Source organism: Chiloscyllium punctatum, chromosome 40 (assembly GCF_047496795.1).
Source record: "Chiloscyllium punctatum isolate Juve2018m chromosome 40, sChiPun1.3, whole genome shotgun sequence".
In the NCBI taxonomy this organism is placed as follows: Eukaryota; Metazoa; Chordata; class Chondrichthyes; order Orectolobiformes; family Hemiscylliidae; genus Chiloscyllium; species Chiloscyllium punctatum.
This window is the reverse complement of record NC_092778.1, coordinates 45,095,158-45,108,276: the sequence shown is the minus strand read 5'-3', so window position 1 is coordinate 45,108,276 and position 13,119 is coordinate 45,095,158. Positions and strand designations below refer to the sequence as shown.

General features: G+C 37.5%; 1 protein-coding gene across 1 annotated transcript; it reads left to right on the top strand.

Annotated features, from left to right (window-relative positions):
- Positions 1-8: 8 nt before the first annotated feature.
- Positions 9-13,092, top strand: LOC140464546 (inactive serine/threonine-protein kinase 19-like). Its single transcript, XM_072559757.1, is given in 8 exon segments — positions 9-90; positions 93-123; positions 2,481-2,597; positions 3,727-3,872; positions 4,516-4,751; positions 5,840-5,937; positions 9,551-9,698; positions 10,634-13,092. Coding segments are annotated over 8 exon segments (882 nt in total). The 5' UTR covers positions 9-30; the 3' UTR covers positions 10,680-13,092.
- The last annotated feature ends 27 nt before the right edge of the window (positions 13,093-13,119 follow it).

Here is a 13,119-nt window from a genome sequence, read left to right as displayed (position 1 = left end):
CAATTAAAGACGCGGGTAAAAAAACGTCAGATGTGCGCCGCTGTTTGTGTGTCGCGAAGTGATGGCGTAAGAAGCTGTTGGTGCAGGGCTGAGAACTTGCAGCAGCTCCTCATGAGGGAAGAGGTGATTATAGCTCACCGTTTTGTTGTTGGGATATGGTTTCCACACTTGATTATTTCATCCTACTTCTGACTGATCTCCCCCAATCATATTTCAACTGGAGGGAATACAGTATATTGTAGCCTCTGTCTTGATCCACAATAACTCTCACCCCCCTCGACACTCTCCTGTGGTTACTCTAGATTATGAGGAGATTCAAAGCTCTCATTCTTGATTTCTAATCTTGTCGTGATCTCGGATACTCAGTCAAATACTGGCTTAAGTTTGGTCGTTGTCTCCCCTCCCTTCTATAATTTTTAGCTATTTTTGACGTCACGAATAGGGCCTTGGTGGAACCCAAACTGAGCAGGTTATTGATGAGCAGTGCTGCTGAGGGTTACACCCGAAACGTCGACTTCTGCACCTCCTGATGCTGCCTGGCCTGCTGTGTTCTTCCATCCTCCTGCCTGTCTATTCATAACACTGTCAAACACACTTGCTGTTGATTCATTTAAGATAGGGATATTGGATGGGGTTGTAATGGAGATAGACAGCTTTTGACAGGACAATTTTCAAATGTTTTGATGGCTAGCTCTTGTTAAATTTGCAAACATGTTACTGATTCAAAGTATATAATTTGTTATTAATGTTAATATGATGCTGATTTCATAACTTGTATGATTCTGCCCTGGTCCAATTAGAGATTGCAATTTTTAAGGTTTTTATTGCAGCCTCTGAATCAGAAGGTTGTCAGTTCAAGTCCTGCTTCAAACGTTTGGAGCATATCATCCAGGTTAATACTTTCAGTGCAGTACTGAGGGTGTGCAACACTGTTAGATATCCTGCCTTTTGGATGAGAATATTAAACTGCGCCAGTGGGTTGAAGAATGGCGGATGGAGTTTAATTTAGATTACTGTGAGGTGTTGCATTTTGGTAAGACAAACCAGGGCAGGATTTGCACAGTTAAACAGATGGGATCCTGGAGGGTGTTGTTGAACAGAGCGATCTAGGGGTGCAGGTACAGAGTGCCTTGAAGGTGGTGTCACAGGTAGACTGGGTGGAGAAGAGCATGTTTGACATGCTTGCCTTCATTGGTCAGAACATTTGAGTACAGGAGTTGGGCTGTCCTGTTATGGCTGTACAAGACATTGCTAAGGCCACACTTGGAGTGCTGTGTACAATTCTGGTTGCCCTGCTATAGGAAAGATGTTATTAAACTAGAAAGGGTTCAAAATGATTAACAATGATGTTACTGAGACTGGAGGGTTTGAGTTATAAAGAGAGGTTGGATAGGCTGGGCCTTTTCTTCCTGGAGCATCAGAGGCTGAGGGGTGACTTTGTAGACGTTTATAAAATCATGAGTGAATATAAAATCATGATAAGGTGAATAGCCAAAGTCTTTTCCTCAGGGTTGGGGAGTCCAAAACTAGAGTGCATGTGTCTAAGGTGGGAGGGGAAAGATTTAAAAAGAAGCTAAAGGTAAATTCTACACACAGAAGGTGGTGTGTGTGTGTATTACAAGCATCAAGAGGAAGTGGTACAGATGAGTACAAATACAGCACTTAAAAGACATTTGGACGGCTATGTGTTGAGGAAAGGTTGAGAGTGAAATGGGCCAAATGCAGGAAAATGGGACTAGCTTTGTTTAGCAAATATGCTTGACATGGATGACTTGGGCTAAAGGGTCTTTTTCTGTGGTCTATGACTGTAAGCAAGATCATATCTGCCCTCAGGTAAATGTAAACAATTCTCTGATACTTAGTCTGAAAGCAAGAAAGGAAGTTCTCTTGGTATCTTAACCCTTACTTATTCCTCCTCCAACAGTGCTAAAAAATTCCACATTGCTGTTTGTGGGGTATTGAAGTGTGGAAATTGACTGTTCCGTCATTATCATCGAGAGTTCAAAAGTATTTCCTTTTTTTGTAAAGCACCTTCAAATATCTTGAGGTCATGAAAGAAGCTATACAAATACATGTCTTTTGTTGGGGAATGGCTCAAGTTCTTTTCAAGCTGGTTTAACTGTATCCACTCTGTCAAGCCCCCTCAATATATTTTATCCTTCACTAAGATCACTTTTGAAATTCAGAGGAAATGGACTATTCTAATTGATCCTTCCTGATGGGGCAGACCCCTCCCCACAGGTGTCTCAGCTTCTACAAGTTTGCTGTGTGGGGAGCTAATTTTATTGTGAATCTATACTAAAGCCTTTGTATAAGTTGAGTATAGTAGCTAACTGGTTGTGTTGGATGAGTAAATTAGCATATGATATTTATCGATAGTTAGTGTTGCAAGTTGCTTCATTTTGAAACTGAAATTATTGTACTGTAAAATGTCAACCATAATGTTTTAATTGTTAAACGTTTCCACTTTCTGCTTGTAGTAATGAATCGGAAGAGAAACTCGATACCAGACATTTTCCGAAAGGTTAAGAAGCAAAAAGTTGGATTAGCAGAAGAATTTAAATTATTAGTTAAGAATGAAGCCAAAGATTTTGAAGGTACCAAATAATACAACTGAAAAAGACATTCTTTTACTTCATTTGTTGCCACCATCCTCCATCTCCCAGTGCAATGATTTCAGAAATGTTGCTTCTGCATATAGATCTCTTTCAGACTTTGTCCTGCCTGATCTCTGCAGCCAGTTGGAGCCTTAAACCCCACTTACACCCTCCACTTGTATTTTATTTTGCGTTTTCTATAGACATTCAAGCACCAGCAATTGTAACCTCTACACCAGCACTAGCCTCCATACTGATGGAGGTAATCTGTTTCATGATTTGACCTCCACTACTTTTAAACTTCTCAGTTGCTGCACAGAAGAACATAAGAAACAGGAACAGGAGTGTAGACCATTTTGTGTCTTCAGCCTGTTCTGCTGTCGTGTATAACTTATGGCAGTTTCCTGCCCTCTTCCCATGATTTCCTTAATGGCCAGAAACATATAATTTAATTTGAATTCCAAATTCAAATGAAGAATTTCAAATATTCACTACATTGAGTGCAAAGGTCTCTCGTCAGCTCAGTCCTAAATGGCCAACCTTGTATTCTGAGACTTTGACTCTTAGTTCTGGATTCTGCAGCCAGGGTTTACAACATTCCTGTGTCCACTTTGAACATATTTTATGTTTCAATGAGATCTCTTCTGAACTCCTGAGAAAATGGTCCATTCTAATCAATCCCTCCTGTTGGGACATCCTATTCTCTCAGCTTGCAGAATTGGCCATGCTAAATACTTGATTTAAATTGGGTATAGTAGCTGACTGGTTATGCTGGACCAATAAGCTCGAGGTTAGAGGTTTAATTCCCACTAAGACAGCTTTTGTCAGTCTTGCACTAATTATAAGAATTCAAACAAAATGTAAGCTACTTGGGGAAAATAAATCAATCCAAATTATGGTAATAACTAGCTTAATTCTCACTAGATATTACTGTTAGATGTCAAGTTTCTTAAATCCAGATTTTATTATTGTAATTGAAAGAAAGTGCTCATATTGTCTGCCTGCTCTATACATAAAGCACATACAAATAAATTTTAATTTAGATTACTGCAATTGTATAATTATTTTGATTGCTGTTTGTAAAGGCTATCCAATTCAAAACAAAACTTTTCTTCATCTTTTTTAATAGGAATGCCAAATGATACCAAGTCTGCACTGATTTTTTTAACATCATTGTTTCCTCGTAAGTTATTTGATGATTCTCTTCCACCTATTGTTTTAAAACACCAACTTTACAGCATTGTTAAAGACAAAACTACAGTTGATCGTCAGCTGGTAAGTCCCATCCTTGTATGAAATTACTACAGATGTGTTGTTGAAGTTTGTCTGGAAGTAACCGAGAGATTGAGCTTGAAATGCATGTATATTGATCAATAATGTAATTTAGCTGTACTCGATGAGGGACTATTAGCATCTTCCTCTGTTGGAGAGACAGATAATTATGATGCTTGAAGGGTACCACTCCATACCAAGCATGGCACGTGGCAAGAAGGCAAGCCTCCATTCTGTGTCATTCTGTAACGCAGTCGAGCCATCTGGTCGACTGAGTGAACTGACCCCATCGTGGTTGATAAGTTGCTTCATATCCATTTGAATTCCATGTTCAGTAAAAGTAGAAAATCTTTCTTAGCAGTCAGACAGTATCTATAGACAGAAACAGAGCTATGATCTCAGGTAAATTTTCTTCAGTATTTCCTCATGACTGCACCATCCTGGATTATGTGCTCAAATCACTTGACAGGGATGTGAACCCACAATCTGCTGACTCTGAGGCAAGTATGCTTTCCACTGAAACAAGGCTGACACTGTAACTAATTATAATCCCTTACTCACTAAATGTTAATAATCTTGGGGTATTCACATTTATCTAAATTGACAATTAATAATCTCATTGTCTTCATTCCTATATATTGATCAGAATGAGCTGAAAGATCTGGGGCATGTTCGGATTTTCCAATTTGGATTTGACACAGATGTGTTTGGCATTGTATTTACTGAGGATTACAAAAGTAAGGTTTTGGCTGCGACAGCAATGAAAGATACTGCTTCAACAGTGCAAAGGTTTCTGGAAACTGTGGTGAACTCGTGTACAGATCTTGGTTTCAACAAAGATAAAATGCTGAAGGAGTTTTCATTTCATGACCAAGAAATTACGTAAGTACTCATGATGATGATGATGATGATAATAAGAAATAACACATGAAAGAAGTGCATCATCTTGCAGGAAAGCAGTAAGACATTGAGCATCTCAAACTTGTTCTGTGAATTAATTAGCACACTATAGACATATTTTGATGACTTGGATTACCACTTAAATACATTTAAAAGAAAACCTTTCAAAAAGGTTTATTTCAAAGTCTTGAAGAGAGGTCACTGACATGAAATAAGACCTGTACCTTTCTCCAGCGAGTTGCTGCTGGACCTGCTGAGTATTGCTAGGTTTATTCTTTATTTTTATTAAATGTTGAGATGTTTGCTTGCTGATAGAAAATCAGTGATTTTCTAAATCCAGAAGTAGAAAGATGAATGTTTTTCAGTTTTTGATTGAGACACTTTTCTGTATAATTTGAAGAAGCAAATTTAGATGCTAATTAACCTTTGTATATTAGCAGTGTTTAGAAAATGCTGATTAAGAACTTTCCAAAAAAAAAAGTGTGACAGGATTTGAATCACTGTGTAGAATCAGGGTCCATGTGAAAGGCATGCTCAAGTTCATTACATAAGTTTGTTTGGTTTCCCTTCTTTTCATTTAAGTGAAAAGGTTAAGGTCAAATGTAGTTAAATTGTCAATTATATGTTGCATCATAATATATTTGTGGTAGTACTTCATTGTGACTCTGAGCTCTCTTGTTTTTCATTACTTGGAAATGAAGTGATTTTATTATATAGACAGAGTGAGCAGCCATTTGGCACTTGAGGCAGCAATCTGGAAGAATGTTCCATTGTTAGTGTTTACTGAGGTTAACATATTGACCAGAACGTTTGGAAGAACTCCTTAGTCCTCTTCAAATATATCATGTGTTTTTTAATGTCCATTTTAGCTCTGGCAAAGAGGCCCTTTCTCATTAGTGCCTCTAACGTCCATTCAAGTTGTACGGAAACTATAGACCTTATAAAATCAACTTCAGATTCACATATGTCCATGGAATAGCTATAATCTCTACATGGGCTGTTGCTAAAGATTGGATCATCTGGAGATTAGTTTCATTTTAAAAGTACTTCTTTAAAAACTTTGTTAACAGGCAACTGGTGAATGCAGGAGTTCTTACAGTACGAGATGTTGGAAGTTGGTGGCTTGCCATTCCAGGTGCTGGCCGATTTGTGAAATATTTTGTAAATGGTAAGTTCCATGCAGTAGAAACATGACCGTTGCTGATTGGCATAAGCAACTTTTGAATTTAATCAGAAAACTGAAGGTTGTTTTCTGTTTCGCTCCGAGATATAGTTCAATGTTTTAATGACTAAAAGTGAAGTTATCAACCTTGGCTCAATGTTTAGTTTTGGCTCAGAACCTAAGGACTTGGGCCGATCATCTAGACTCTTCATTTCAGTTCTGAGGGAATGTGATTATATGTTTCAGATGAGATGTGTAACTAGTGTTTAGTAGGAATGACATAAGGGGCTGGAGGGATCCTAAGTACCAGAGTAAATAGTTAGATGAAGATGATTTTGAATCTGATGAGAACAAGTACATTAGAAAAGACAGACAAGAGCAAGTCCGAGAACGAAGTAAAAACTCTGAAGAATTAAACTGCATTTGTTTCAATGCAAGAGATGTTGCAGGTAAAGCTGATCAACTCAGGGCATTTTTGGGAACACCGGATTGGCACATCGTAGCATTTACAGAAATTTTGCCAAGGGATGGACTGGTTTGGCAGCTCAGTGATCCTGGTTTTAGTTGCTTTAATAACAATAGAAAGAAAGGCAAAAGTGGGGGCGGGGATGAGTGGTGGTTTTGATTACTCCTGTAACTAGAAAAGATATTTCTGAAAAATTGTCCTGTGAAAATATATATGGGTTGAAATTAAAAATAAAAAAGGAATGATAACTTTGATGGGATTGTACTACTGACCTACCTGATACTCAGGAAAATTGAGGAACAAAAATGTAGAGAGATATCCGATACAAGAGTGATAAGATTGTAATAGTAGGTGATTTTAATTTTCCAAACATTGACTGGGACAACTATAATGTTAAAGGTTTGGATGGTGAAGAAATTGTTAAACTTTTCTTTATCAAAATGTAAATGTTCTGACTAGGGAAGGAGCAAAACTTGACCTTTAGTTTGGTAACAAGACTGGGCAAGTGACTGAATCAATCGTAGGAGAACACTTTGGGGCTAGTGATTGCAATTCTATTTGATTTAAAATAGTTATGGAAAAAGACAGGACTTTCATAAAATTAAAGTTTTGATTTGGAGTAAGGCAAATTTTAATGGTATAAGACAAGAACTTTGAAAAATTGAGGTAGTCTGTTCATCACTCGTAAAGGGACATCTAATAAGTGGGAGGCTTTCAGAAGTGTCATAATGAGAATTTAAAGTTATTATGTTCCTGTTTAGTGTGAAAGGTAAGACTGGTAGGATGAGAGAACAATGGATGAATAAAGATAGAGATTCTAGTCAAGAATGAAAGAGAATCATATATTAGATGAAGATAACTGGGTTCAAACAAATCTCTTGAACAGTATAAAGAGTGCAGGGGCATTCTTCAGAGGGAGATCAGGAAAACAAAGGGAGGATATGAGAAAGCCTTGGTAAATAAGTTAAGGATAATCCAAAGAGATGCTACAACTATATTAAGGGTGAGAGACAGTAGGGATTTAATAAGTCATCTTTGTGTTGAACCCCAGGGATTGGAGAGATATTAAATGAATATTTTGCATTAATATTTACTGTAGAGAAAGAAACGGAGGTTAGAGAACGCACGGAAATAAATATTGATCTTTTTAAAACAGTTCAGATTACAGAAGAGGACATGCTGAACATCTTACAAAATGAAAACATGGTTAAATCTCAGACCTGATCTAGTATATCTCAGGACTTCATGGGAGGTTAATTGTGGGGCCCCTTAGAAATATTTCTGTATCATCTATAACTGTGAGGTGCCAGATGACTGGACAGTGGCAAACTTTGTGCCCCTGTTTTAAGAAGGGATGTAAGGAGAAGCCTGGGAACTGAAGACCTGAGTCTGACTTCAGTAAGTTGTTGGAAGTGATCCTGAAAGATAGGATTAATGTGCATTTAGAGAGGCAAAGAATGATTTGGGAAAGTCAGCATGGTTTTTTGCAAGGGAAATCATGTCTGAGGAAATTATCAAGAAGATTGAAGGCAGGGCAGTAGACATTCATTACTTGGACTTGAGTAATGCCTTTGACAAAATTCTGCATGGTAGACTAATTGGTAAAGTTAGATCCTCTGGGATTCATGGTGAGCTTTCCAATTGGATGCAAAATTGGCTTAATGGCAGGAGACAGAGGGTGGTGTTGGAGGGGTTTTTTTTTGGACTGGATGCTTGTGACCAGCTGTGTTCCACAGGGATTAGTGGTGGGTCTACTTTTGTTTGTCATTATATAAATGATTTTAGCTGAGAATATAGAAGACATTGTTAGTATGTTGTGGACGATAGCAAGATTGATCGTACTGTTGACAGTGAAGAAGGTTATCTAAGATTACAAAAGGATCTTGATCAATTGGATCAAAGAAGTGAAGAGTGGCAGATGGACTTTAATATGGATAAATGTGAAATATTATGTTTTGGTAAAACAAATAAAGGCAGACCTTATACAACTAAAGTAGGGCCTTGGGTATTGTTGTAGAACAAAGAAACCTAGGTTTTCAGGGACATGACTCTTTGAAGTTTGAGTCACATATGGATGGGGGTGGTTAAGAATGCGTTTAGCATACTTGCCTTCTCTGCTCAGATCTTTTTGAGTATGACAGTTGGGACATTATGTTGAGGTTGTACAGGACATTGGTGAGACCTCTTCTGGAGTAATGTGTCCGGTTCTGGTCATCCTTTTAAAGGAAGAATATTATCAAGCAGGAGAGGGTTCAGAAGAGATTTATCAGGATGTTGCTGGGAATGGAGGGTTTAAGTTATGGGGAGTGGCTGGTTAGGCTGGGACATCATTCACTGGAGTGTAGGAGTTTGAGAGGTGACCTTTTATAGATGTTTATAAAATCATGACTGGTATAGGTAAAATGAATGCCAAATGTCTTTTCGCTAGGGTGGGGGAGTTCAAGTCTGCAGCACATATTTTTAACATGAGAGGAGAATTTTTATTTTGTACAGAGTGGTTAATGTTTGGAATGAATGTCCAGAGGAAGTGGTGGATGTGGGTTACAATGTTTAACAGACATTTAGATAAGGATGTGAGTTAGAAATGTTCGGAGGGGTATGGGCCAAGCAGAGTCAGTGGGGACTAGTTAAGTTTGGGATTATGTTCAGCATGGACTGGTTGGACTGTGCTACATGACTGATTTGAGGAATATAAAAGATTTCATGGCACTATTCAGTCAAAAGCAGTAGAGTTGTCCTGACTGATAGTTAGCCATCAAACCATATCATGGACACAGTATTATGCTTCCTGTTATTGGGCCCTTACCTTGTGCAAATTGGTTTATTTACAAAGCAGCAACTGGCAGTTTTTAAAATACTTTGGTTGTCGTGAGATCCTGAAAAGTGTTTTGGGTCAACTTTATTTTAAGAAAGGTGTTTCAGGAAAATGCTACAGATATTTCAAACCTCACTCTAATACTGTGACCGTACATTGACAGTGTGAAATGATGCTTTGGTATGGTATTTCACTACAGATTGGTAGAATTCAGTTTTGCCTGAATACTTTCCAGTCTTGTACCAGTGTTTTTTTCTCTTGCATTAGTCTGAGTTGCATTTTGACATTTAACAATCACCTGTTAAAAGATAAATGCTTGCATTGGTTACACATTACAGGTCGCAAAGCTGTTCTTCGCATGATACGGAAATCTAAATACAATGAGGTTTTGCAGTCTGACTTAGAAACACGTAAAGGCACATCCATGGTGAAATTAGGGATCCAGTATCATGTCCATGACATCATTGGAGCAGAGTTGGTGAAATGGTGAAGTAGCGCTTTTGTTTCTTTCAGGAATTATGTACGTACTTGGAATTTGTTGTCAAATTTTAATGATATGAAGAGCATGTGCAATGTATGGACAAGGCTACCTTTGTTTCAACTCCTGTCTGAGTTCAGTTGATGTTCTCGATTTAGCAATATCAACATTTAGGTTGGTAGCAATTAAATTAAATTAACCAAGTTAAGATTGGGAGCAGCAGTGTGCTGCTTAGCCCTTCATTTTGCCTACTTTAGCAATCAATTCGATACACTTTCTCTGATCGCTATCCTATGATGGCTGATAATTTAGCATGACAATACTAGACAAGGATGTGATTGGAGTTCTGCCACGATCTTTGTTTTTTTTTGCTTCTCCATTCTGCAAATTGCTGTCGAACTAGGAACATGGTTAATTGGTAACTGATGGAGAGAATGCAAGAAACTCAAGCAAAATTCTCTTTGAACAGCAAGAGAAAACAAAGCAGCTCCTGAATAGAGTTGTGAATAGCTGCTGGGAGGAAATGGCTGTCAGCTCCCCATGGTTATGGTTCCAGGGGAAGGGTGCTGACATAAATGATGTGACCTAAGCAGAAAGCATCCTTATTTAGGAAAACAAAAGGCTATAAAGAATTAAATACCTTTCAGGTCTGTCAAAAGTGGTTTCAACATTTATTTCTTTTGTCATTTGGGTTCCAATAAACTTTAGAGCACAAAGTGACCATTGTTCAATTTGCACTATTGTGGAATCTCTGAAAAAGCTATTCACTGTTTCTGCGTCTTTTCTAAATTTTAAGATTTTTAAAAAATATTCTTTTATTTTCACCTTTTTTATTTCAAACTGACAGGTTGAAAACAAGAAATTTCAACTTCATGTTACAATTGGAATGTGAGGGTTGTAGGAGTTGTATTTATTACATATTCTGCTTTTTTTTAAAAACCAGCGTCCCAACAACTACTGGAACTTTGCTGCGCTTGAATGAATCCTGATCCACGGATCGCATGCAAATCCACCTATGAATCAAGTTCGCTCTGAATGTTATCACCGGAACAGAATGCTGGAAAAGGGGAGCAACGTGGAAAGAGGCAGGGGAAAAGGATATAGACTTTTTTTTAAAATTCAATATTGCTGAAAGATTTGATACTACAAAACTAAATATTTCAGCTATTTATTTGCCAACCCTGTGATACAAGATTAACATTAACTTTTGTATTAAAAATATATATCAACATATTCAGTTGAACTTGACTGCGTTCAAGTTTAACTTAGTTAAATGGAATGAACTGTGTTTGTTTTTTTTTTGTTTCCCAATGAATTTTGCAATATACAATGAGCTTAATGGATCACTACGTGGGAAGCTCAGATTACAGTGCAACAACGTGTTTGAATCGTACGTTCAATAGGTTATTGGGTTAACAGAGACTTTAACCCAGATCATTTCAAATGCTAAAAGGAAGCTCGAAATCCCTTATTTAACATTTTAATTACTTGAAGCTAGACTACAAGTCATCGAACCATTTAGTCAAAAGGAAGCTGAAATCCAATGGTTAAGTTTAGAATTTGGTTTTCATTTAATTTGAGTCAATTTATTTATGTAAAATTGAGATATATACAAAAATAGTCACAAAGCAGAAAAATCTATCATTAACTGCAAATGCTTTGAACTTGGACCCCAAGTGGAAATGTAGCATCTGGTTGATTAAAATCATTATGATCAAATGAATTGCATTTGTAAGCTGCCTTGTGAATCATGCTGTGACTTCGTATTGTAAAGAATATGGCTCTGTTTGTTTATAGATCAGTTTATGTTAAACAATTGGTTGAACCATCTGTTGCCAGATAGTCACACTATCAAGTCCTGCTGCTCTCTGCTAACATTGTTCCCTGTTGCAGAATCATCCTGGTGTACAATCTTTTTTGGTTTTTTTTCTTTGATGGGAAGGGACCATTGCTGGCAAGACCAGCATTTGTTGCCTAACTCTAATTGCCCTAAACAGATTAGCTTGCAAAGCTATTTGAGAAGGCATTAAGAGTTAAATTCATTGCTGTAGGTCAAGAGTCCTCTGTAGACCAGACCAGGTAAGGACAGCAGATTTCTATCCCTGAATGACATAAATGAACCAGATGGATTTTTTCTTTGAAACAAAAATTGATTGTTTCATAGTCACCATGAATGCAACTTGCTGTCATTTCCAGATTTATTAATTGAATTTAAATTCCACCATCTGCCATAGTGATTGATTTCATTATTTGAACCCATATCCTTGAGATGATTGGCCTGGACGTTTTGGATTACTGGTCCAGTGACAATATCACTACACCATCTCCAGGAATGTCAGATCAGCCATGATCCTATTGAAGGGTAGAACAGGTTCAAAGGGCCAAATGGTCTATTCCAGTTCCTATTTATTACAGTCTTTTGGACTACTCTCACCTGGTTCTATTCTTATCTCTCTTATAGTACCAAGAAAATCACTTGCAGATGCTTATCTTCCTTCTTGTGTTCTGTTGCCTGTGGTATCTCTAATGATCAATCCCTGGCTTCCTCTTATTTTTCATCTATGTGCTGCCTGTCATGACACCATCCAAAAGCACCACACTAGTTTGATACATTCATTGATGTTTCTCAGTTCCACCTTCCTACAACCTCTCTAGACTCCTATACTATTGTTAAACTGTCAAACTGCATATCTAACATTCAGAACTGAATGAGAAATTTTCTTTGAATATTAGGAAGTCTGAAGCCATTATTTTTGGTTCCCACTCCAAACATCATTCCCTAATAACCTTATCCCTTTCTCTGGCAACAGTCTGAAATTAGGACAATCTGTATCCAATCTTAGTGTCACTTAAGAGTCCAATTTCATCATGCCATTCCTGCCCTGTAATAATATAGAATTTCATCCCAACTTCAGTTTACCTTGCTGAAATCCTTGTTCATGCCTGCATTGCTCTAGACTTAAGCATTCTAATGCACTCCCAGCTAGGCATCTACATCCTACTCTGTAAACTTGAGGATTTCCAAAAACCACTTGTTGTCTCCACTTGTTTCTGTGGTGGCTAAATCCCTCTGCCTCTTGGTCAAGTTCGTCTTGATTTTAAAATTCTCATTCTTGTTTTCAAATCCCTTGCTGTCTGTAGTCTCCTCCAAGATACCTTTGCTCCTATAATTCTGGCATTTTGAAAATCCTTGACTTTGATTTCAGTTCAGTTATGTAGGTGCTGAGCTCTGTAATACACTTCCTGCATCTAATTTTTTTTTCTTTTAAGGCATATCTTAAAATATCCCTCTTCAATCAAGCCTTTATCTCTTTGCATGACTTGGTGTCATATATTGCTTTATAATGCTTCTGTAAAGCAACCTGAGGGATTTTATGATATTAAAGGTGCTATATAAATTTATGTTGCTGTAAAGAGTACTATTTTACT